Source organism: Mytilus galloprovincialis, chromosome 4 (genome assembly GCF_965363235.1).
Source record: "Mytilus galloprovincialis chromosome 4, xbMytGall1.hap1.1, whole genome shotgun sequence".
Classification (NCBI taxonomy): Eukaryota; Metazoa; Mollusca; class Bivalvia; order Mytilida; family Mytilidae; genus Mytilus; species Mytilus galloprovincialis.
In genome coordinates, this window is record NC_134841.1 from 14,416,658 (window position 1) to 14,444,299 (window position 27,642).

At 33.4% G+C, this 27,642-nt stretch overlaps 1 protein-coding gene and 1 pseudogene across 1 annotated transcript in view; both read left to right on the forward strand.

The window, feature by feature from the left end:
• Positions 1 to 847: 847 nt before the first annotated feature.
• On the forward strand, positions 848 to 11,148 carry LOC143071423 (fibrinogen C domain-containing protein 1-like; annotated as a pseudogene).
• Positions 11,149 to 20,447: 9,299 nt separating this feature from the next.
• Positions 20,448 to 27,642, forward strand: part of LOC143070978 (uncharacterized) — a 29,602-nt gene continuing 22,407 nt past the window's right edge. Inside the window, exons 1-4 of the mRNA XM_076245075.1 lie at positions 20,448 to 20,575; positions 21,357 to 21,392; positions 24,359 to 24,498; positions 25,163 to 25,259. Coding sequence (XP_076101190.1) covers positions 20,458 to 20,575; positions 21,357 to 21,392; positions 24,359 to 24,498; positions 25,163 to 25,259 — 391 coding nt within the window. The 5' untranslated portion in view covers positions 20,448 to 20,457. The remainder of the gene's footprint in view (positions 20,576 to 21,356; positions 21,393 to 24,358; positions 24,499 to 25,162; positions 25,260 to 27,642) is intronic.

The window sequence follows — 27,642 nt, forward strand, 5'->3', positions numbered from 1 at the left end:
CAAAGTACAACCTATAAGCACAACGGTCTTTTTATTTTTTTTTATCAGTAGGCTTATTGAAAACAGTCGTTGATAATTTATTTGATATTCAAATAATGATATAAATAAAAATGAACATTAAATTATTCATTTAGAATAGGAATAATTAAAAATTCTTAACAAATGTAGGAGTCATTTTGTTTATCGGGAAAAATTTTCGTGAAAGAATAACTAACAGTGGTCAAGCATTGCAATCAGATCGTGAATGATCTGGTGTAGGATCGTAAATGAAGGAATTGGCACACGACTTTCAAACTTGTGCGCATGACTTTCTTACTTGTGTGCATGACTTTAAACTTGTGTGCATGACTTTCAAACGTGTGTGCACACGACTTCAGAATCGTGTGTACCAGTTTAAAAGTCGAGAGTACCAGATTTTGAAAGTTATGCGCACCAGGTTTTTTTATGTTAGTTGCATGACTTTTCAAATAAGTAAGCGACCCTTTAGTATATCAACTGTTTCTTCAAAACTGCGATGTGTCTTCAATAAAAACCTCAAGGAAGTTGTTAAAAAACAGAATGTGTTATTTTCACAAGCCCTGTGGCTCAATTTTATTTAGGCATGCCGGTTACCAAATTGAGGATATAACCTCAAAACATTACCAAATAATGATATACTAGTATGTAAAATACATAAAAGCTTCTTTGAATAGAGTTTTTGAATTAAATGCAATTGTGTTAACGCGTTCTCAAACCAAACACGACACGTTTTTACATTCAATGATACATGAGCAATAAATGTAGATCTGCATTATTTTTCATCCAAGTATTTACCCCCATAGCAACTACACGTTTCCGGTGCGTATTACATTGCGCAGTTTAGTTATTATACTACGACGTAAAACTCTTCGTTTGAATGTTGTATCCTTCAAGATGTGGTACTTTGTGATGTTAATTTGTTTGGTAATCGTACTAGTAAATTCTATTAGCGTTTCCAGTGAGTATTATAAAAATAAGCTATAAGAGTAAATTATGTTAGCGTTTCTGGTGAGTATTATAAGAATAAGTTATAAGAGTAAATTCTGATTGCGTTTCCAGTGTGTACTATAAAGAATAAGCGATAATAGGCATTTATGTGAAAGTTTTCAGTCAGTGGCTTTTATCAGAATATGTTATAAGGCTAGCCATTAAACCAGGTTTCAACCCGCAAATTTTCTTAAAATGCCCTGTACAAAGTCAGAAATATGCAGTTCTCAAATAGTCCTTTTCTTTGTATGTTGGCGTATGTATTTGTAGCTGAATGCCCTGTACAAAGTCAGAAATATGCAGTTCTCAAATAGTCCTTTTCTTTGTATGTTGGCGTATGTATTTGTAGCTGAATGCCCTGTACAAAGTCAGAAATATGCAGTTCTCAAATAGTCCTTTTCTTTGTATGTTGGCGTATGTATTTGTAGCTGTTCAGTGTTTCTGTTATCCCGTTGTTTTCTACTTATAGTTGATATATTTTCCACGATTTTGGTTTATGACCAGGGTTGAGTTCAATATCGTAGCAGCTACATAGTGCTACGTAGATTTTGACTATTGAACGTGTAGCTATAGACTAGTTGTTACATAGATATTGATAGCAGCTACGTAGCCGCTACGTAGCTGCAACGATATTGAACTCGACCCTGAATTTGTTTTCGCTTAATCAATTTATAACTATTGAACAGCGATAAATGACTATTGCCTCGTTAAGGATGAATTATATCTTCATTTTAGTGAGTATTGTTAAAAATAAGTGACGAGAGTCTGCATCCTGTTAGCGTTTCCAGTGAATATTATCAAAATAAGTTATAGTACATTATCACAGTTAACAAAAATATCTATCTTACATTGGGGTTCGTGTTGCTTATTCTTTAGCTTTCTATGTTGTGTCATGTGTACTATGTTTGTCTGTTTGTCTTTTTCATTTTTAGCCATAGCGTTGTCAGTTTATTTTTGATTTATGAGTTTGACTGTTCCTCTGGGATCTTTCGTCCCTGTTTTATATTGAAATACGGTTGATATGCGTAAATGTAGTGTTAATTACTAATTTGTCATCGTTAGTTTCGAAAGAATGAACAGTGTTTGAAGGTGTTACTTAATGTTAAGGTTTGTTATTATTCGAACTAAGACAAACTTAAAAAGTAAAATACAAACTATCTTTATTAAGGATAGATTCCTCCCAGTTACCAGTGCTTTACGACTGGTGAAAATATAGATAATAAACAATCCTGCTTATAAATGGCGCGTTGGTACTTAGATTGCGACTCCCTCAGGCAAAATTGAATCAAGGTATTTTCGGCTGTCCTATATTTGTCATCTTTATGTTTATTTAATGTGTATTTTTTTGGTATTCAGCTTTCTAATTTTAAGTCTCAAGCGCATGAGAATAAGATTATGTCGTGTGAATTGAACTCGATATAATACGTCTGTATTTTAGCATTTTGGTGGTCGGTTATTCTAATTTCAAAATCTATATTTCGTTCCGTTATTTTGCTAATACATTAATGTGGTGATACTACTAGTATATTGACGTTTAAAACTCTCTTAGCTAATAGAAATTTGTACATAAATCATATATAATGACCGAATATTCGGAAGTCCCAGACAGCCATAACTAATTTAAGTTTTCAATTTAACAGTATTTAGTTGTTGAAATTAATTAAAATCCTCTTGTTGATGCATGTACATTTTTTTCATTCGGGGAATTGATATGACCATTGTTTGTCACTCGTGGTTGGTTGATTACGTCTGATTTTGTCGGTGGTTATGGCATACCCCGTTTTGAATTAACCTTGAAATTCGATAGTTTTGTTATACTTTCTGTCTAAGCACTTGACTTTATTTTCGAACTATTTAACTCCTTTCGTCACTATGAAAATGATGTTTTATTCTACATGTACCACAATGGAATTTAACCCACCTGAATGATGTCAGAATTTCCGATTTTATGTTGTTTGAGAAGAAAAACACATCCCTCCTTTTTTCATTGCACATCATAAACATCATATTGACAGATTCTTACGCTTGCATATAATATGTCAGTTGTAATTTAAGTAGAAACATCTTTTTAAATTCTAAAATATTATATAATTAAGTGGATGTAAAAATATGATATTGTCATCAATTCTGACCTTAGGGCAAATTTTGACAACGTGAGACGTAAACATAAACAATTTTAGAGGGTTTAATCAGATGATACCAGACATACTTTTTCCCTGTATTTTGTAGCTAGATATTTTTATCCTCTGAATTGTTAAATTTAATACAGCTTTCTTTTTTGTTTTTGTTGTTTTTGTATATATCAGAATTTCAATTGAATTTAAATTTTCAGTTTAACATATCCATACTCGAGCTCGCATTATCTTACTAACGACTCAGTAGTATACCGCTGTTCAAAAATCATTATTTAATTAAGAGAAAACAAATCCGGGTTACAAACTAAAATCGAGAGAAACACATCAATTATAAGACGAAAATAACGGAACAACAGAAAAACTGAAAGGCAACAAAATTAAACGTCAACATACATAGAAACGGACTGTTTGATAACTCTGCTATATTCCTGACTTGGTACAGGACATTTTAAGAAAACATGTTTTTATGGATAGTAATATTGACAATGTTTTCTCGAAGTAATAATCTGCTCTATTACCCTCTCAACCTTGTGTTATTTATAATGTTAACTTTGTAGTGTTTCGTGGACATTTGCACATATGCCTGCTTACTAGGGTGTTGTACATCCTTATTATTTTACATATTCTAAATTGTCTGTTGGTACCATATGTTGACAATGTTAATTGACCTTCTGTGCCTTTATAAAATCATATATACATAGCCAATATCTCTTTAACTGAAAATTAACATGAAAAAAAAAAATCGGTTAAAAGGGTTACCTCCGATATTTACTAAGGACTGCTTAAAAATATTGATAGCAGTACATATATGAATCGCAGATCGATATAGAAAAAATGGCTGTGTCTTTTGTAATTTTCAATGTTAATTTTGTGTATTATATCAAATATCTAAATGATTTTTTTTAAATTCTTGTGATGGTAGCGACAATGTCATATGCCTACAAATGTTTTTAACTGAACCCTATTCTGAAGGTGCAAGTAATGAACCAGAAGCTGGTTACACAATGGTATACTTTGGTTGTTGTCCGCAATAAATATTTGTTGTTAACTGTATAAATTATGCTGTTGGTTTACTCTTAAATTTTTCATATTTTGTCAGTCCAGTGCCTAACAAAATTTAGTATACGGTATGAAGTTTACTCATTGTTGAAGGCAAAACAATTACCTGAACTTGTTCACACCCTTGTCCTTGATTTGTTTGGAGGCTTTTTTTTTATCATTGGCAATTGTGCAACATCTACGAATAGGTATTTGATTTATTTTTAATGGTTTGAATATGATGTTTTTAGTGTACTAAGGATTTTGAATATAAAATTATGTTGAAATGAGTGCAACATTCTGGCAGCAGTAACTGTTGTTGAATGATGTTCAAATAACACAAATCAATTGAAAACAAAAAAAAAACAAATCAAGGTGACAGATAAATAACAGAGTGGGCACAGAATCGAATTCTGAATCATTACCTCTCTCGAACTAGCATAGAAGGATAATCTGTTTATATTCTTTATATAGATATAGGAAGATGTGGTGTGAGTGCCAATGAGACAACCCTCCAAATTTTAAAAAAGTAAACCATTATAGGTCAATGTACGGCCTTCAAAACGGAGCCTTGGCTCACACCGAACAACAAGCTATAAAGGGCCCCACATTTACAAGTGTAAAACCATTCAAACGGGAAAACCAACGGTCTAATCTATATAAACAAACGAGAAACGAGAAACACGTATAAATTACATAAACAAACGACAACTAATGTACATCAGATTCCTGACTTATGACAGGTGCAAACATTTGCAGCGGGATTAAACGTTTTAATGGTACCAAACATTCTCCCTTTTTTAGGACAATAGCATAACATCACAACATAGAAAACATCCGATAAAATATCAATTGACATGCTTAACTCAATCAAAAAACGTAAATTAATACACTATGAACGAATAAATTTGATCTGCGATATCTGAATGTAAATGCACAGTTAATAAGATATTAGGGATAAACATTCAAGGCCAAAAAGCAAACAAATAAGTCCAAACAAAGCCATGGCAAGACACCACTGCGAAATATTTAACCCTAAAAAATTATCACATTTGAAAAAAAAACCGGGTTTTAATAATACAGGTAAATCTTGAAGTTTATACAAATGTAGTGAAAATTAGAAGATATTCCAAATAATCAAAGCTGGCATATAGACAAGTTACATATTAATATAAAATAACAAAAAGGCATTATAAACAGTATCAACAGGTCGAATTAGCAAGAAAATACGATTTGAGAGTACTCGCAGTTACTGACAGCTACTTAAAAGCCAAAAACAATTAATAATAAAAAATCATGCATCAGAGACTAAAATCAACTAAAACACATCCCAGGGATTTAGCATTTTAACGTCATGAACAGTCAGAGAAGACATGACTTGTGCAATGCTAAAATAAATGTATCGACAGGCAGTAGGATAGCGAGAAGCGACTTCTTCAGAGACAAAAACCAACGTGTCTGTGTCTCTATACATCCCGCCTCGAAAGAAGACACAATTAAGTTATGTTTTAATTTGCTAATGACACAATCGATATTAGTCCCAATGTAAACTATATTCAGAGATCTAATTACAATATTGGTACAATAACCCTTACTTATAAGTTTGTTTAAAGGTTCGATAAGTTTACACGGATCACATTTATGTTTGCTTTTAAATTTATAGGTCGATATAACATCGGTAGTCCATCTGACTGTGGTGACATTGATATAAAGAAAGGAAGTGGTGTGTACATGATTTACCCTAAAGGAGTGGAGGATGGATTCAATGTATATTGTAATATGGAGACGGACAACGTAGAAGGTGGATGGACAGTGAGTAAAATCAATCACCGACAATTCAAATGTTTATTAGGAAGAAACGTTTTTCACGAAGACTTGAGTTTTGCAATTTTTGTTTGTTTCAATTACATTTTGTTTCAAGTTTTCATTCTATATTTGTATGTTCTTTATGTATGAATTTCGTTTGTTTCAATTACATTTTGTTTCAAGTTTTCATTCTATATTTGTATGTTCTTTATGTATGAATTTTGTTTGTTTCAATTACATTTTGTTTCAAGTTTTCATTCTATATTAGTATGTTCTTTATGTATGAAATTTGTTTGTATAAAATTGAGAATGTAAATAGGGAATATTTCAAAGAGTCAACAAAACGAACAAAGAGTAGATAACACATGCAACTTTTGATCAAATTTAAATGTAATAATATGTAAAAAAAAAAAAAAAAAAAAAAACGTCTTTGGAACGCAACTCAGATCTTTATAGAAGGTAAGCTTCTTAAAAATAATTAACATTTTGGTAACGTAGAAATTATTTTCTTTTTTCATTGATTAGTACTTTAGAGCCCAGCTACACATAAAAGGATACAAGAAATTACTGATAACATTGAACTATACGATAGATCTCGTAAACACCAACACATAAAGGTTAACAGGCATTACCGAATACATTGAACACTACAATAGACCGCACAAACACCAACACCAACAATCGACTCACATAAAAGAATAATGTGCAAACAAAGACGATAGAAAATAAACTCATCATAAATTTTATATTTGCGCCAGACGCGCGTTTCGTCTACAAAAGACTCATCAGTGACGCTCGGATAAAAAATATAAAAAAGGCCAAATAAAGTTCGAAGATAAAGAGCATTGAGGACCAAAAATTCTGAAAAGTTTTGCCAAATACAGCTACGATAATCTATTCCTGAGGTAGAAAAGCCTTAGAATTGCAAAAATTCAAAGTTTTGTTAAGAGTTAATTTACGAGATAATTATGGACATATCAATGAACACAGAAGTGCTGACTATTAGGCTGGTGCTACCCTCAGGGAATTAAAGCTCCACCAGCAGTGGAATTACACAGATATAATTATAAAATAAAGCAGAATGTTCGTTTTCTCCTTTTATATGTAGTTGTTAACATCTTTGTCCTTTGGTCTCTGGTACCGTGGCCCGTAAAACATCTGAATAGATGAATGCAACTAGTCCATTGATTCATTAGAACAATGGATTTTTCACTAAGGGGCTATCACACGCCATCAATCTATAATACCGGTACCATGACAAATAAGACAAACAACGAAAAGACAGCAACAGTCCTAAAAAATACTAAACAACAACCAACACGAACTCCACCAAAACCAAGATGTGCACAGGTGCTCCGGGAGGATAAACAGTTCCATCTCCATTTCCCATAGCAAATAAATTCAAAGATAGTTCGTATTACGAGATTTCATAATCATAATCATAATAGAAAACGTCATCCTCGGAATATCGTATAATTTGGAAAAACTATACACTTTCTGGGAATGAGAAAATAGTACTATCAAAATAATTTATGTAAAATTGATAAGATTCACAGAGAAAAAACTTGGAAAACATAGGACTGCTGGAACGCCGTCTAATTGAAACAGGTCACATGCAATTCCTCTAAAATTGGGTGAAGCATGACTACCTTCAATATGTTTTCACGGTTTTTATTTCTTGAGATATTTTTAAACGAGCAGTAAACAATAAAGGTGTTATTGATATTTCAAATAATGATACGAATCTCTTTACAACCATAGGTGTTCCAACAACGACTCAATGGTGAGGTTGATTTTTACAGAGGATGGAATGATTATAAATATGGGTTTGGAACTTTGGACGGAGAACACTGACTCGGTACGTTTCTCGAAATTTTCAAATCAAATATGTATTAAAAAAATAGAAGTTCTTTAACAGTCGAGAAAACTCCAAATATACCTTTTTAATCGCCTATGTACAAGATCTGACTGAATGATTATGAAAACCGGATTTTTTTATAATGTTTGTAAAATCTTCTCGTTTTTGTCATAAACTACTGTTTCCTCGAAAGCTGTTATGAAGTAGTTATTTTTAAGTTTATATTAAACATACACGTACGCTTTCATTTCAGAGATTTAAAAAAAATCAACACAATATAATACAATACAATATTTTTATTGTCAACCAAGGACGCCCTAAGAGAGCAGTATAATTACAAACAATTTATTACGATGATTATTATTAATTCTTAATGATATTTAATGACAAAATATAGAATAGAGAAAATAAACACAAAAGCAAAATTAAAACCCCAGATATTTATATAAATATTAAACATATAAAAATGTATATCTCTTGAGCATGCCAATGATTTTTTTAAGTTGGCATTTTTAAAGAAACATAGATAATAATCTGCGAAGTTGCATTTAATTGATATAATACATTATGATATAAATTACTATTATGTATTATCAATAACAATTGTTTTGATATATTACATACAGGCAATAAAAATCTCAATATTCCTACCACCCAAGACAAGTACGAACTCTTGATTACGATGCAAGACTTTACCAATCATACTGGATATGCAAAATATGCAAATTTCAAAATCGAGAATGAAGAATTAAAATTCAAGATGACCATTGCAGACTTTACTGGCAACGTTGGTATGTTTATCAAATTAGATTTATATAAATTTGGTTTGTGCTGAAAATATTTTTTGGCATGATTGGGATATGTTTCATTGACATCACCTTTCATTGACATGTACGAAACACTTCCTTCTCTTCTTTGTATAACTCTAGACCTATTTGAAGAAAATAGAAAGTGAAAAGCGACCTTAATTCTATATTTTCCATGGGAAAAATAAATCCATCTTATCTTTTTTTAAATTTCATGAAGGAGTCACATATGTCGTTTATATTGATAAAACATGGGTGAAAAAGATTTAATAGTGAGCATATTGTGTGTTTAAGCAAGGATTTGTTTACTATACAAATCATTGTTTTAAGAAAAAAAAGTAGTTGCAGGGCTCGAGCAAAAGGTTTTGTGAAAAAAAAGTATACCGAGTTTGGATTTCTTCTTTTATAGATTAGTTCGAAAATTCATCACTTCATTTAAATATAATTTTATTTCATTCAAACATTGAATTTTAATTGTCATCAAATTAAAATTTTTAAGAAAAGAAACGTCGTTATATACGAAACATGATGATGGTTCTATTTTCAAATTCCCGCAATTGACCCTAAAATTAGAGATCCTTTTTTTAGTTATCTCCCTTCTGAGGGAGATTATTTTTTTATTTACGATGGAGAGCTAGCAGAAAATACAATTTTGTCTGGGATAGAACCAGTCTTCGATCGACAAAGGGAAGTAATTTGTTTCAAAATATCCGTTTTTAGATGGTGACGTTCCCTTGTCACCATCTTACGGTGTTTATATATCTCAACTTGTACGATTCGCACGTGTATGTAACAATGTTTTAGATTTTAACGAGAGAAATTTATGTATTACTGAAAAATTATTACACCAGGGTTTTCGATATCACAAACTAGTCAAAACATTTACTAAATTTTATCATCGGTATAAAGACATCATTCGTAAATATAGCTCAACATGCAGACTTCTAATACGTTCAGGTATTTCACATCCAATTTTTTATGGAAATATTTTTTATAAAGCACAAAGGTGTCAGTATTCACCTCAGAAACTTACAAAACATTTGAATAGACTTATTAAGAAGGGATATAATTACGATACTGTTGTCAAGTCATTAAAGATTGCATATTTTGGCGTTAATATTGAGTCACTGATAAGGTCTTTGCATCGGAACTAAACACATTTATTCTTAAAACAGTTGTTGGCATGACACGGGTTATGTTCTTCTCATATATGTTATGATGGTATGATACTAAACCCCTAACGGGAAGGATTGTGCCTGATGTTCATGTGATGAAATCATAATCTTTCAGTCAGTTTAATTGAAGTCTGGAGCTGGCATGTCAGTTAACTGCTAGTAGTCTGTTGTTATTTATGTATTATTGTCATTTTGTTTATTTTTTTTGGTTACATCTTCTGACATCAGACTCGGACTTCTCTTGAACTGAATTTTAATGTGCGAATTGTTATGCGTTTACTTTTCTACATTGGTTAGAGGTATAGGGGGAGGGTTGAGATCTCACAAACATGTTTAACCCCGCCGCATTTTTGCGCCTGTCCCAATTCAGGAGCCTCTGGCCTTTGTTAGTCTTGTATTATTTTAATTTTAGTTTCTTGTGTACAATTTGGAAATTAGTATGGCGTTCATTATCACTGGACTAGTATATATTTGTTTAGGGGCCAGCTGAAGGACGCCTCCGGGTGCGGGAATTTCTTGCTACATTGAAGACCTGTTGGTGACCCTCTGCTGTTGTTTTTTATTTGGTCGGGTTGTTGTCTCTTTGACACATTCCCCATTTTCATTCTCAATTTTAATAACAGAATCAATCAGTAATTAGCAAATTGACTATTTCCACCTACTTTTCTTCAAAGGTGATTCACTTAGCGGTCATAATGGGAAGAACTTTACTACGAAAGACCAGGATAACGACCAGAATGAAAGCAACTGTGCTACCGTATATAAAGGTGCATGGTGGTACACATCCTGCCATGCTTCAAACTTAAATGGGCAGTATCTTGGCGGGAAACACACTTCGTTCGCTGATGGCATTATTTGGAAAGCTTGGAAAGGTTATAACTACTCATTAAAGACAACCACCATGATGATTCGAAAGAAACAATAAATAACCCTCGCAAAATTTGTAATTGATAGAAATGTCTCTTTTAAAAGCAATTAATTAAAAAGTATAGTTCAGGTGAAGCTAAACAAATTAGAGTAAAACGGGTAGAATTTATTCAACATTTAAATGAATGAAAGATAAAAAGAATTATTGACCTAACAAATTTTGGTTAAAAAATACCCATTTTTCTGATGATATACCAGTGAACAAATGGCGAGGATTATAAAGAACTACAGATTACCGTAATAAATTGTTTTCACTTGATACTTTTAAGACGGACAAACTGACATTCCATTGTCCTAGTGAAAAAATGTTTCTTGCTTTGGAATATTTTACACCTTTTTATATTGATATAAATACAAATTAGTTGTTGCAGTTGCTAGTAAACTGTCAGTTTATACAATTCGAATTATACATCCTAATCGTCAACTTTTAGTTGATAATTTATGAATTTGCACTAGAAACATTAAACCATCGGGCAAGGTTAATAACATTTTACGAACAACAAAATTAACTAACATACAAATAAAATATGTTCTCCCTGACTAAAGTATCAATCAGTACACATCCAACGGATTTGGTGTGAAGACGTTATCAAAATATTGAAAAAGCTTGACCCTTTTGCAATGTTAAGATAAGAATAAGTTTATTAAATATATCAAACATGTTTATCAGCGCTCAACCCCTAACATGAAAAAAGGTGTAACATAAGAACAAATTAAAGAATGATCATTCGTACATTATTTGAAAATTTCATAACTATCCGAAAAACAGCCCAATTAAGTGTACTCAACATTGGTCTAAGTGAATATCAGTTTTCAAAGTAAATAAAACCACATATTAACTTTCCCAAAACACGGTAATTGTTAATTATTCCTTATTGACAGAACTTTCGTAGGTTTTCTTGATGGATTATATTATGACTAACAGCACAGTCACACGAGAAAAGTAAATTCACAGCACACAACGACGCATGCAGCTTAGTTTTATGTTTATATATAATGATGCGATGGGATGCAAACATATCAAAATGATTAGAAGCAGGCATCAAAATGCTGATGTATTCAATAAAGAACAAAGCACAGAGTTCCAATGTTACCCGCGTTGCACTTATTTGATATTTCCAAAGGGCATAACTCATCTAAAAAAAAGTCGATCGTCGTATTTTAAAACTTGTCCGAGATATTGCTGATATTAACCTACATTATAAGTTTTATTAAAGTCTGACATAAATTGTACCCGTGAGAGCGTTAACGAGTCCAATTTCCATAAATTTAATATTTCTAAGGGGAATAACTCTTTTAAAAAGTTGATCGTCAACAAATTTAGAACTTGTCTGAGATATTGCTAATATTAACCTATAGTATAACTGTATCAGTTTTGTAAAAATCTGGCAAGAATTGTACCCGTGAGAGCGATAGCAAGACCGGACAGACGGACATACGGATGATGACGCCAATTTAATATTTTTATTCATTATCTGCTGCAATTTTTCTAAAAAATACAGAAATGTTTTTTTAAACAGAAAAATCTCACAACTACAAAAATATAATCATGAGAGCATCCAATATCTATTCTAACTAACAAATTCATTAAACAGCATCTGCTATTCATAGAAATAAATTAATCAGTATGACTGCTGTAAAATGAGTATAATCTATGTTGAAATATTCCAAATATGGAACATGGCCGTAATATTTTCTTTTAATGTATCAAAAAATAAAGAAAAAAGAGTTAAACAACCGATGCAGACAATGTTCAAAGATTTTCCTACAGAACTAACCTTTCAGATTTTTGTTTCAAGAGATGAATAATTTAACTTACATCGTTTCTTAAATTTAGCTCTATAAAATCATTCAGGATGTCACTGTGCTATCCATTTTGTATAATAAGGTACAACCAAACCTCGAAACTTATCTTTGTATTTATGAAAAAGAAGAAAAAGATTGAAGTAACGTGTGGTAACGAAGTGAAATCTAAAACGGTATTTCAAATCGACCTGGAATATGCATACACCGAAAAAAGAGACCAAAGGCACCCCGGTCCTTAAAAGAAAACACACCAATACGAAACATCGTCTCTCTAAGGATGTATCGAGTAAGATAAGAAACATGCTAATTAAATGAAATTAAAAAGCAATGCTATAACAAGGGGTTTAAAGCTGAGATTTAAAACACTGTAGGGACTTGCAATGTCTCAAACTGTTCGGTAGATGGTTCCATAGAAATACCACTGCCCAAGCAAATTGTCTTTTTCAATAAGATAGGTTTGTACAAACGTAAAACTAGATCAACTCCACCACATTGCGTACAAATACTAAGTCAGACTATATGGACCATTTCTTGTACCTTTTTGTTTGTTGGTCTAATTAATAAGGAGTCGGGTGTTGGTGGATTATGTAGTTTGTTATACAGCGAAGATTATTTCCGATTCCTGATATATAATTGATCATATTTAGATAGTGCTGTCAAAACTTGTATGAGTTCTTACAAATAAATTGCATGGATACTATGAAATATGACAAACATTTCGTTTGAAATAAGTTACTTAGATAGTTTCGTTGCAAACTGGTTGAATTTTTATGATTTGAGAAAGACATAACTGACAACAGTTCAAACTCAATGCAATAAAATAACAGAGAGGAATCAAACAAGATTTAAGGACACCAACCAGCTTTCACAAAATATTGTGAATTACGTTATGTTATGATGAATATATAATTATAGTTATAATATCAATATTCAATATTAACCTCTTATTTTTATTTTGATATGACAAATGGAACACCATGGCCACAGGGGTTAACTGCTAGGCATTTTTACCAAATATCCACAAACAAAATGTGATACAACTGAAAAAAGTAAAATCTCAAAAATACTGAACTTAGAGGAAAATCAATTAGGAAAGTCCATAATCACATGGCAAAATCAAATAACAAAACGCATCAAAAACGAATGGACAAGAACTGTCATATTCCTGAATAGATAGCTAACATAATATCACATCGTCCATGTTTCGAATGACTTAGCTAAATGAATTACAATAATTCAAAAATCATTGTGTTTACCCTCATACTATCAATCCCAAATAGATGACTAAAGTATTTAAGTCATTTACACTTTACGGAATGAAATTTAATTAAAAATTAAAATCACAAAAATACTGAACTCCGAGGAAAAATCAAAACGGAAAGTCCTTAATCAAATGGCAAAATCAAAAGCTCAAACATACAAAACGAATGGATAAAAAAATTATATCTGGTTTTATTTTATACAGGTGGTAATTTTTACAGACCAAACTCATATATTTTACAGCCTCTCTTTAAATTTCGTTCAGCCGATGTCCTTTGCTTCAGTTTTATATCTGTTTAAAAGCATAACATTTAGTTCCAACAATTGTTTAAAGTTTTGAGATAATCAATCAAAAGATGATGGAGTTAATGCGCGATTTGTAAATCCATTCGTTTGTATACAACATGTATTAATAGATGCACAATTGACAAAGAAAAAAATACCAAAAAACGTCTAGAGCACAGGACGTCTTATAAAAATACAAAACCATTCACACTTCAATTACTGTGCATGCTTTGTGATAGACGTAAAATTATAAATACATGTACCATAACACGGTTATTTAAACTCTTATTCAAATCAACAATGCTTTTATTCAAATCATTAGTTGTATTCTATACTATTAAACGAGAAGACCTCATTTTGGGTGTCGCTTCTCTTCCTTCCACAATAAATCAATCATCATGCCTCTGTGTCCTATAGGTAACATGCATAGTCGCATTTGTCATCCATTCTTATGATTATTCAGATTGAGTTATTTTGGGAGAAAAACGACAAAAAAGGAGTCCGGATATGATTCCGTCATCAGACTGACTTTTAGTCATAGATAAGACTTCCGGTTTTAAAGATGCACAAATACAACCAATCGTATGATAGATAACCAAAATTAAAAATAAATTAGCCATCAGAGCGTTCTCCATATCATGGTGTTTAGATCGCAAGAACCACAACTATTATACCTCCTTATAGAGGACAATTATTTTTCGCGTTTATCTACATGTAAACTACGATTATACTACTTTAATATATAGAGACTCTATGTATTCTGTCTACTGTTTTTTTTAAAATGTTTACTATTTAAGGGGTCATACCAGATGTATATATATTAAAATAAGTAAAACATTTGACACAAGTACAACCAATCGTATGATGGATAACAAAAATGGAGAAAAAAAAAATAAGCCATTCAGAGCGTTCTCAATATCATGGTGTTTAGATCGCAAGAATCACAACTATTATATCTCCTTAGAAAGGACAATTATTTTTCGCGTTTCATATCATGGTGTTTAGATCGCAAGAACCACAACTATTATGCCTCCTTAGAGAAGACAATTATTTTTCGCGTTTATCTGCATGTAAACTACGATTATACTACTTTAATATATAGAGACTGTCTGTATTCTGTTAGGGACTTTCTAGTATGTTAGTATGTTAGCATGTTAGTATAGAAAGTCGGCCCTGATTCTGTCTACTGTTTTCTTTGAAATTTTTACTATATTTAAGGGGTCATACCACTTGCATATATATTAAAATAAGTAAAACATGCTCAACTTCATCTAAAACTACCTCGACCAAAATATTTAACCTGAAGCGGGACAGACACTGACGGACGAACGAACGAACGAACGGATGTACAGACTAGAAAACATAATGCCCATAAATGGGGCATAACAATTTATTGTTGAAAGGGAAAATAGTGATTTGGCAAAAATGAAAGTAAGGTAGAGATTAGAAGTAGGCAGAACCTTTTTCGGGGCGTCGGGATCGGGTGTTTTTAAGCTCGGGATTTGGGGATTGATCCTTACGGGATCCGGGATTATATTTTTCGATTTCGGTATTTCGGGATATGCATTTCTTAATGCCCGCGTCACACTGTTCCGATTTTTACACCGAAGGCAACACGATTATGGAAATGTTCAAAATCGGGACTGATCGTATCCAGATCGGGCTATTCGTAGTGCCATCTTTAACCATCTTTATCCATCGGCCACTTTTTCTAGCCTTCGGGGACAACTTCGGGAAGGGTTCTAAATTTTTTAACATGTTAAAAAATCCCCGAAGGTGCGTCCGATGTTGAGGGTTCGTATTGAGTTCATATCACCATCCTCACCATCGTAGTGTCACCGGGAACGCATCTTTGAACATCGTATTGCTTTCGTGTTTCCATCGTTTCCATCGGGCAGTTTTGACATTACGATGTCTACACGAATGAATCACGAAGCTACCCGAAGGTCTTACGATGGCAACACGACTTCGTGAAGACCTCGAAATCCCGTCGTGTTGCCATCGAATAAAAGTACGAAGGCGACAAGATAGAACTACGACGGCAATAAATCCAGCTAAATGTAAGTTAATTTTTCGCGCTAAAATACATTTAAAGTGCCATGCGCGATATGCACTGGTCATTCTAATACGACAGTTAGGAAAGACGTTCACAAAACATGGAGCTCATATCATATGATTCTATGAGAACAAGAAAGGGGACAGCGTTGTTTCTATTTATTCAAATGGAAGAACAAGAAGAGCAGCTATTACAGTCTCCGGATTTACTTTTACAAGTAAAATAAGTTTTTTTGTCAATTTTTCATTACAAGTAACATAATAAAAATTATAAATGCGCATCGTACACCAACACTGCAGGTACACGTATATAGGGAAACCAACTTTTTCTTCATTATTCTGATTTTTTATGTATCGTCTGAGTTGTTGTCACACGAATGTTTACTCCATAACCATTTTGTTTTCTATATGCCATATTTTGCCGCATTTGTTGCTTTCCCCACATCTTTCCTTTTGTCTATATTATTATGATATTCTCCTGGAAAGAGCTCTTTTTTAATAAAAGGGATCAACGAACCCATTACCTTACCTTTAAGATATATCAGTAAACATGGGAATAATTATGGGTGATTATTCAGACTAGTGCACACATTTTACAGTTCAAACAAGGCAATGCCGAGCGTGGCATCCCCTCGTATGTAACATATTGGGGACAAATATGGACACTATATTTGTATATGACACATTCAGAAAATAGTAAATTGAATATGCATATTTGATATATAAACTATTTTTTTAGAAATCAACCAAAACATTCAGTAACTTGAAATACCTTTAATATTGTCTTTAGAACCAGCAGGTAAAAAAATGAGCAACCAATTTGCTGTGTATTATGCTATTTCAAGGAGAAAAAAACAAGTTCCTCTGCATGACCTTGACCTTTGGCCTTGAACGTAAAAAATACCAGATCATTACAAGGAGGAACAATTTACCAAATGTGATTAAAGTCTTTGGAAGCATATGGGTTTAAGAGTGTCCACAAGGTTGATATTGCCTTGTATTACAAATGCCACTGTGACCTTGACCTTTGAACTTTAAAGTCAATAGCGCTTAAGATATTCTTAACGAGTACCACCATACCAAGTTTTGAGCATTTTGGTTCTAGAGTGTCCATAACAATTTTATCTACACGCAACTTACATGTAGTAGGCGAGGGGATAATAAACAAAGTTATATTTAATATTGATCAAACAATTTAAAACGCGTGATGCCTTCGGCAAATAATTTAAATGCATCGTAAGCTGTACACGACGTCTTTTAGACATCGTATGGCCATCGCGCCATCATCGTAATCCATCGAGTAGCCTTCGTGATATGTCGTGTAGGCTTCGGCTGAGATACGAAGCTTAAATACCCGTCTTCGGTTAACCTTCGTATGTCCAACTTTTGCTATCGTATATAATCTCGGCACCATCGTATAGACTTCGTTATTCATCGTACTTGCTTCGGTCACTTTTTGGTATTTTAACGAGATCGGGACCAACTTCGTACGAACTTACAATTTTCGCATTCGGGTGTCCATCGTATTTAAAAATCGGGACAGTGTGACGCGGGCATTATGCCCGCTTCACACTGTCCCGATTTTTACGCCGATGGCAACACGATAATGGAAATTTTCAAAATCGGGACTGATTTTATCCAGATCGGGCTATTCGTAGTGCCATCTTTAATCATCGTAGAACCATCGGCCACTTTTTCTAGCCTTCGGGGACAACTTCGGGAAGGGTTCTAAATGTTTTAACATGTTAAAAAATCCCCGAAGGTGCGTCCGATGTTGAGGGTTCGTATTGAGTTCGTATCACCATCCTCACCATCGTAATGTCACCGGGAATGCATCTTTGCACATCGTATTGCATTCGTGTTTCCATCGTTTCCATCGGGCAGTTTTGACATTACGATGTCTACACGAATGAATCACGAAGATACCCGAAGGTCTTACGATGGCAACACGACTTCGTGAAGACCTCGTAGTCCCGTCGTGTTGCCATCGAATAAAAGTACGAAGGCGACAAGATGGAACTACGACGGCAATAAATCCAGCTAAATGTAAGTTAATTTTCGCGCTAAAATACATTTAAAGTGCCATCCGCGATATGCACTGGTCAGTCTAATACGACAGTTAAGAAAGACGTTCACAAAACATGGAGCTCATATCATATGATTCTATGAGAACAGGAAAGGGGACAGCGTTGTTTCTATTAATTCAAATGGAACAAGAAGAGTAGATATTACAGGCTCAGGATTTACTTTTACAAGTAAAGTATTATTTTTTGTCAATTTTTCATATCAAGTAACATAATGAAAATCATAAACGCGCCTCGAACACCAACACTGCAGGTCCACGTATATAAGGAATCCAACTTTTTCTTCATTATTCTGATTTTTTATGTATCATCTGAGTTGTTGTCACACGAATGTTTACTCCATAATCATTTTATTTTCTATATGTCATATTTTGCCGCATTTGTTGCTTTCCCCACATCCTTCCTTTTGTCTATATTATTATGATTCTCCTGGAAAGAGCTCTTTTTTCATAAAAGGGATCAACGAACCCATAACCTTACCTTTAAGATAGATCAGTAAACATGGGCATAATTATGGGGGATTATTCAGACTAGTGCACACATTTTACAGATCAAACAAGACAATGCCGAGCGTGGCATCCCCTCGTATGTAACATATTGGGGACAAATATGGACACTATATTTGTATATGACACATGAAAAAATGGTAAATTGAATATGCATATTTGATACATAAACTATTTTTTTTAGAAATCAACCAAAACATTCAGTAACTGAAAATACCTTTATTATTGTCTTAAGAACCAGCAGGTAAAAAAATGAGAAACCAATTTGCTGTGTATTATGCTATTTCAAGGAGAAAAAACAAGTCCATCTGCATGAACTTGACCTTTGGCCTTGAAAAAATGTCAGATCATTACAAGGAGGAACAATATACCAAATGTGGTTAAAATCTTTTGAAGCATATTGGTTTTAGAGTGTCCACAAGGGTGATATTGCCTTGTATTACAACTACCACTGTGACCTTGACCTTTGAACTTTAAAGTCAATAGCGCTTAAGATATTCTTAACGAGTAACACCATACCAAGTTTTGAGCATTTTGGTTCTAGAGTGTCAATAACAATTTTATCTACACGCAAATTACATGTAGTAGGCGAGGGGATAATAAACTAAGTTTTATAAGAATTAGACAAAAAGATCGATTTCCCGCCATGCATGGCAGACTTGTACAGAAACGATATATGTCGAAATTCTGTTCGTATCTTTTAGACATCGTATGGTCATCGCGCCATCATCGTAATCCATCTTGTAGCCTTCGTAATCCATCGTGTAGCCTTCGTGATCCATCATGTAGGCTTCGGCTGAGATATGAAGCTTAAATACCCTTCTTCGGTTAACCTTCGTATGTCCATCTTTTGCTATCGTATATAATTTCGGCACCATCGTATAGACTTCGTTATTCATCGTACTTACTTCTGTCACTTTTTGGTATTTTAACGACATCGGGACCAACTTCGTACGAACTTACAATTTTCGCATTCGGGTGTCCATCGTATATAAAAATCGGGACAGTGTGACGCGGGCATTAAATTCTGCATCTCGGGATTTCATGGTTTTAAGCCCGGGATTTCGGGATCAGGACCCGTCCGACCACCCCTCAAATTAGCCTTTGTCATTTATACATGATTCATATCCTACCATTGGCATGTTAATAAGGCTCTCAAAAGAAAAAGAAAACACTGATGGATTATCCTAGAAGCATATTTTATTAGACTAATAATGGTCTATATATAAGCAGTTACATTTATTTCATGTTTGAAACGGTGCAAATTGTTAATTTGATTTGACTTTTACCAAAAGAAGTATTGTAGCAAAGGAGAAGAATAATTGTGGTCTGAGGCCAGACACACGAAAATAATTGAATTTAACAGAAAGGAAACAAATATTGGACTTTGGAAAAAGGGAGAGGGCTTTTGATACCTTTTATGAAATTCTCCATACATAATATCTTTTACAAAAAATCATCCTATAACAGTCTTAAAGTTGCATATGCCCGCGATTTCGCGGGTGTGTTCTAGTAGTGTTGAAAATCTAAAACACTAGGTTTAAATGTAGAATGAAGGTTCACCGTCATACCTGACTGCTTATTGATTCTAGCTGAATATTTCTTCCTTGTTTTATGTTTTGCATAGCTGAAGTTAGCAACAAATAACACACTACTGTCAATTTTATAGATCAACTCCACTAGCAGTTACATTTGTAATCACCTAAAAGACATGAGCGGCAGCTACGTATTAATATTAATAAATGCTATTGTTGTAGCACTATTGGCAGTTTACGTATACCAGAATGAAAGACGAATGGATGAACTCTCCGCCAAGCATGATAGAACAGGTATTTAAATGATGAAAAATAAATATAAACATTGTTTAAATTTGAACTCATGAAAATATGTCCTACAATTATTTAGTGTGTTAAATGCGATGATTTGACTTTCACTGTGCATCTCGCTTCTCTTAACTCAAGTTCAGTATTGCATGTTTTTGAAAGTTCAAACGAAACGAAAGCTAGTGAACAACACATTTTCATGAAATACGTTAACGCTATCTTAAAAGGTGTACATCATATAATGACAGGTGAATATCATGTAATGTCGCTTCGACATCATATAATGACAAATGCACATCATATGAAAATACAATCACAACAACATTCACAATCATAGAAACGCGTACCATTTTATAAACATGGACATAATTAGAAAGTTTTGGGTGTTCCAAACATTATTATTATTAATTTCATCTGCTGTAACATAATGTTAATTCCTGGTTGTGTTTCCTGTATATGTAACAAAAATGAGAAACAAAATAAGAATATGTATGTTCCAATATTACACTCACCAAACTGTTTTTAATGTTAGAGGTAAACAGTCAATTGATTTCAATACAAGTAAATAAGATTGAGAATGGAAATGGGGAATGTGTCAAAGAGACAACAACCCGACCATAGAACAGACAACAGCAGAAGGTCACTAACATGTCTTCAATGCTGCGAGAAATTCCCACACCCGTAGGTGTCCTTCAGCTTGTCCCTAAACAAATATATACATATACTAGTTCAAATGTTTAATGCAAAATAAATAGATTTATAAATCCGCTTTTCTTTATATTTTCAGGAATTACGCCTTCAGAAAAAACTACGACTGAGGAAGGTATTATTTTCTTTGGTTACATCTTCTGACATCAGACTCGGACTTCTCTTGAACTGAATTTTAATGTGCGTATTGTTATGCGTTTACTTTTCTACATTGGTTAGTGGTATAGGGGGAGGGTTGAGATCTCACAAACATGTTTAACCCAGCCGCATTTTTGCGCCTGTCCCAAGTCAGGAGCCTCTGGCCTTTGTTAGTCTTGTATTATTTTAATTTTAGTTTCTTGTGTACAATTTGGAAATTAGTATGGCGTTCATTATCACTGAACTAGTATATATATTTGTTTAGGGGCCAGCTGAAGGACGCCTCCGGGTGCGGGAATTTCTCGCTACATTGAAGACCTGTTGGTGACCTTCTGCTGTTGTTTTTTATTTGGTCGGGTTGTTGTCTCTTTGACACATTCCCCATTTCCATTCTCAATTTTATTAACACATAACCCACCACCCGACACATTTTGATATGAGATACTAAGATATATGTTTCAATTGATCGATTATGATTTCACTGTCCCAAATCCATGCAGTAATAATATTTCAAACAGGACCACTCCATAATGTTTGCGTCATTTACATGTAAATTCATTTAGATTATAAAACAAAATGGAATATTATCCCTAAAATCGTCATAATACCGCTATGAAACAAACATTATTTTAAAAATATCTTATGTTTTATCATTATTCTTACATGGAAGTTAGCGTATCATATGATTTAACACCCGAATTAATAATTTTGTTCAAATTTATATTGGACAACCCATAAATAATTTGAATTAAATTGTTGTAATGATCATTCTTTAATGTATTTTTTTTTCTTAACCAGCCGTATTGTTTCTATTTTTCTTCTCGATTACTTAATTCATTTCGATCAGACAGTTTATTTTAAAGTTTGTTTTCAACATGTAGGACACTTTTACCCGAATGTATTACATCTATTTTGTTTAATTTCATTCAAACTAAAAAGTCGAAAATATTCTAACAACGTCATTGCTAAAAAGGAAAACTACCAAGAGACAAACAGCAAATACACAAAAACAACCTAGAAAAAACTTACAGGCTTTAAACCCCATCAAAAACAGGGTTGATCTCAGGTGCTCCGAAAGGGAAGACAGATCCTGCTGCCCATTATGCACCCATCGTGTTGCTCATGTTAGTTTAAACCCAGTTATAAGTCTAATTTGGTAGGTTACAATCGTGAAAAGGGGACGGGATTGTAGTAGCGACAATATAAACATATCCGCTATCCTCTGTGAAGCGGACATTTCATAACAGTCAATCAACTGGTGGTGGCGTTCATAAAATTTACGAGGAAATGATTTTAACTTCACCATTTGGAACTCTCCTTGTGAGCAGCGACCCTCCATCAAGGAAACCCTTGTAGGGAAACAATTTTACAATTTTGTCTTGTTGACCTATTTGTAGATCTCGTTTTGCTAATCAGTTTTGTTGTTCTGTTGGTTGTTTAGGGTGGTAGTTTTTTTTTTAATTATTGATTTCTTTAGTTTCTTTTGATTTTGTTTTGATGTAGGCATGTGATTCTTTAATTCTTACTTATAAACAAACAAGTTATCTTAGCATTATGCGCTTCTTGAGAAAAAAGAGGTAAAATTTATGTTTTATTTTACAGGAGCAAGACGATGCAGGTTCTTTAGTCTTAACTTTAGTGTTCGACTAGGAAAGTCCTTTTAGTCTAATGTCTGGGCCAGATGATTACTATTGTTTCGGCACACTAACAAACCTCACAGAACAAGCTTTAAAATTATAATGCTACAAGTTCTATTTTTTCTGTTTTTATAAGGATTGAATGAGCAATATAAGATTCTTTGTTATATACTGGAATGATATATTTATGATAAAATATCTTTCGTTTTTCTGTCTGATTTTTGTGTATAGCTGAAAGAATTCCTTCATTGTTTGTTCGCATGATAAATTTTTGGCCACTTCGTATTCATAATTTATATGCTTAGTGCTCAGTCGTTTATATACACTACTCTAATCATCGCTCGCCGTTGGTATATAATCGGGGAGGGGTGTGTGTTCATTCACGAATTGAAAAAATATTTGCAAAAAATCTTAGAAATATATATGGATCTGTATTTTCTATATTTCATGTCTTATTGAGGTATGTTTTAAAATATTTTCTGTTCATACTTTAATCTTTGATTGCCATATATTTTATCTTTTGTTTCAATTGAAGGGTTAACTTTTAATCTAAGGATTCCTGTTGTTTCATACAGATAAAGAGTAACAGTTGTTGTTTTTTAAAAGTAAAATGCTGGATATTTTTTAAAAGTCTACAGCGCTTGACTTTAAATCTACAGCGCGACTTTACGTTAAAAGCGTACGACAGCGCTAGACTTTACATTACAGCACTAGAGTTTACGAATTCAACAGAGCTTCAACAGCTCTTAATTTGAAAAACTACAATCTGTGTTTGTATGAGGCCAACAGGGCACTGTAGTAATATGTGTATGTATGAGGCCAACAGGGCATTGTAGTAATCTGTGTATGTATGAGGCCAACAGGGCATTGTAGTAATCTGTGTATGTATGAGGCCAACAGGGCACTGTAGTAATATGTGTATGTATGAGGCCAACAGGGCACTGTAGTAACCTGTGTATGTATGAGGCCAACAGGGCACTGTAGTAATCTGTGTATGTATGAGGCCAACAGGGCACTGTAGTAACCTGTGTATGTATGAGGCCAACAGGGCACTGTAGTAATCTGTGCAAAAATTAAAATTTGAAAATAAATAATAAAAGGTATATACCAGTGGCGGATCCATGCATTATTATCAGGGGGGGGGGGGGGGCACTGACTGACACTCAAGGAGGGAGGGAGGGGCTCTTTTCATGCTTCTATAATTTCCTATATAATCAACAAAATTTTTCCCCACAAAAAAGAGGTCCGATTCCCCTGTATCCGCCCATGTATACTCTGTTAAAACGGATGATTCTTAATATTTCAGATAATCGCCCTTTAGATTGTGGTGACATTGATATCAAACATGGAAGTGGTGTGTACAAGATATACCCTGAAGGACCAGGACATAGTGGCTTTAATGTTTACTGTGATATGGATTCGGAAAATGTAGACGGAGGTTGGACAGTGAGTATTTAGAATCAACTTAATTTGTAAATTTAAGTATTAAATTTGTCCATTTATTTTAATTTATAAATGTAAATAACTTAACATGTATGTAGTAACGTATACAACTGTGTCCACAGTATTTCGTTTAAAAATCGACGTTTTACGACATACAAAACGATGACGTGACGCTAATTTTCGAATCTGTGTAATGAAAACTAGACGTCAGAAGTGACATTTTGCTAACCGGAAGTAGCTATATTTTTTAATTATTATAAAGGTAAATAAAACAAAAAATAAGGTTTTGATTGAATAAAAAATAAGCTATCATATGATACTAGGCGGAAGTTACATTTTTAACCAAAAGTAGCTGGTCATCTCGCTTATGTCTAACAACAGAACTATAACTACTAGTACATATTTATGGAATCATGTGCATGATTAATGTTCATTTGACACCTTTTTTTTTTTTATCAACGAAGGTTCTTTTAGTAATAATAAAAGGTGTCTGCATAAATTCGAAAGTTGTAATGTGCACCTTAATTTTTCGAAATATTGTTTTTTTACATGATATCAATTTCCTTTATGTAAAACATTTTTTCAGTTAATGTAATGATGTGATATAGACAAATTACCACTTCTTAGAATAAAGTAAAACAGTTTGGTATATTTTCTGATTGTTTAGGTATTCCAACGTAGACTAAATGGTGAAGAAGACTTTTACAGGGGTTGGCGTGATTATAAAGAGGGGTTCGGTACTCTTCAAGGTGAACATTGGCTTGGTGGGTTCAAGTTAAATATACTAATTATAGGCCATAGCAGACGAAATTTATTTCTTATTTATAGGGGGAGCGTTTGATGCCGATTTTAATGCTTATAACACATGTTTCTGGAATAACCTTCATCTGGTGCACATGAAAACAAACCCTTGGAAAGTCAATAATATAAACGTTCGAGAACATAGAAATCAAAAACTCCGTAACAACAGACACACACTAAAGGACAACTTTGCCAAAAGGGAGTTTTAACCCAATTAGTTTTAGTTTAAGTACATAATGTATTACTTGGAGTTACAGACACAAATACCGAAATTTAAAGGCAATATTACACAATTACTGTTTTTTGCTGAAAAACTCATATTCACAGAGGACAACAACCAAAGTCATTATCAGTTTTACAAAAGTCAATTAAACCCCATATTTACCAAAACCGACACTAAAGTCAGTATTAATTTTCTTCCATATTCCGAGAGAGTACCAGGATAGATGTAAGTAATGTCCATCATTTACCAAAACCAATTGTACATCAAACGATTTTAACATATTTATACACGTAGAAGCCTGCAAGTTTTGCTCGTTGAATATACTTATTCAATCAAAATACCATTCATACAGAAAAATTCCTTAATTAAAAGTTCTATCAATAGGGAATAAAGTAACTTATCATATACTTAGACTAAATAACATATGATTTTTACTGTATGATAACAACATAGAGATCAATACATGGCCTTTTTCATATCAGCCTGGGTATCATCCCGAGACCCCCATATCAGCCCAAGACGGAGTCGAGGTGCTGATATGGGTTGAGGGGTGATACCCAGGCTGATATGGAAAAGGCCATGTATTAATCGCTTTATCATATACTTCCGAAAATAGTTTTATGTAAGGCAAATAAACAAATTCAATTACTAAACAGTCAAAAACTTTATTAAGAAGTTAACTTATGAATCAACTATACTATAATCGTCCAACAACAGCACCACTACCTCCATATTATTTATGGTAACATTTCCTATAGAGGCATTTTGAAACATTGAAAATTTGGAAGATTTTTATGATCATTATTACTCTATGTTTGTTGTACTATAAAATGATTCATAATTGTCAATGGCCATGTGTTAGCAAGTACTAAACTATCCCCACAAAAGTTCCCGTAAAATTAGACGTCGTCATAAAAAATATCTGACGTCACAATGGGAAAGTAAACAACCAATACCGGAAACAACGGAAGTAACTTGCACGAGAGGCACTATTATGGGTTTTGTGCACGAGATGCACCTGATATGGGATATCGGCCCGGGTGGGAAATTATGGCTTGTGTACTTCCGCTCATTACACATATGTAAAAGCTATCATATCAATGCTAAGTGTATGATAAATTAAATTAACGTAAACTCCATATTTTTCGAATTGGTGCTTAGCGGGCTGATAAGAAAAGTTTATCACATGCTGATTGTTATCACATGCCTTTCAGCCGGACAGCAAATCCCTGATTTGTCAGTTAAAACCCCGGATTTATTATTCGAGATTCAAGTGGAGATAATATCTGTGAAAGCCGTCAATAGATGTCGCTGCGCTAGAAAAAAAAAATAGTTGCCGAAAACGACACCTTGAAAAATTATATTTTTCAATATAATATAAACGGAATAATAGTCCTGTCGGATAAAATTTCAATCAAAGGCATAAAAGCATAATAAATTTAAAAAGAAGTTGAGGTGACATTAGCCAGATAAATAAAATCGAGCGATTATTTTTCAGTTTTTGGGACAGCCATTTTCCGCTTCGACTGTCGTTGGCCAATTTTCTGCTCAGAACGAATTGACACATTGCCGTTTTACCTAGTGTAAATCAATTTGACTGGGTTATTTGGGTACATTGAGACACGGAGAATAGCTACAGTATGGTCACATGACGTTACCAGGCGATGCAAATTCGCAATCGGCCTTTCCGCCCACATCCATAATATTGTAAGGTCATACAAAAAAATCTCCTAATAATTTCAGCAATACGACAACAGTTGGAATCATAACAAAGTAATAACTGTACAAAGCATTCAACAACGAAAAGATCTTCAAGTTTTCTCAAAATTTCACTCGGCCAAATCAGTTATTTGTGTTTAATTTCCCTTTTAAATGCCCCAAATGACGTAGTCCAGATTAGAGGTCACAGTTGAAAAACTTATTTACAAACAAAGTTTGCTTACACGTCTGGTATTTTCACCTTAAAACTGCATTTATAACTCATTGTTTAATATAAGGAAAGGCAATATAATATCAGAGCTATACATTGGGCACTGTTCATTGATATTTTTAGAACATTTGTGTACTTTTTCTGTTTTTTGTGTAAAGAATTTTCTTCCCACATTTCTCTTAAGACTCTCTTT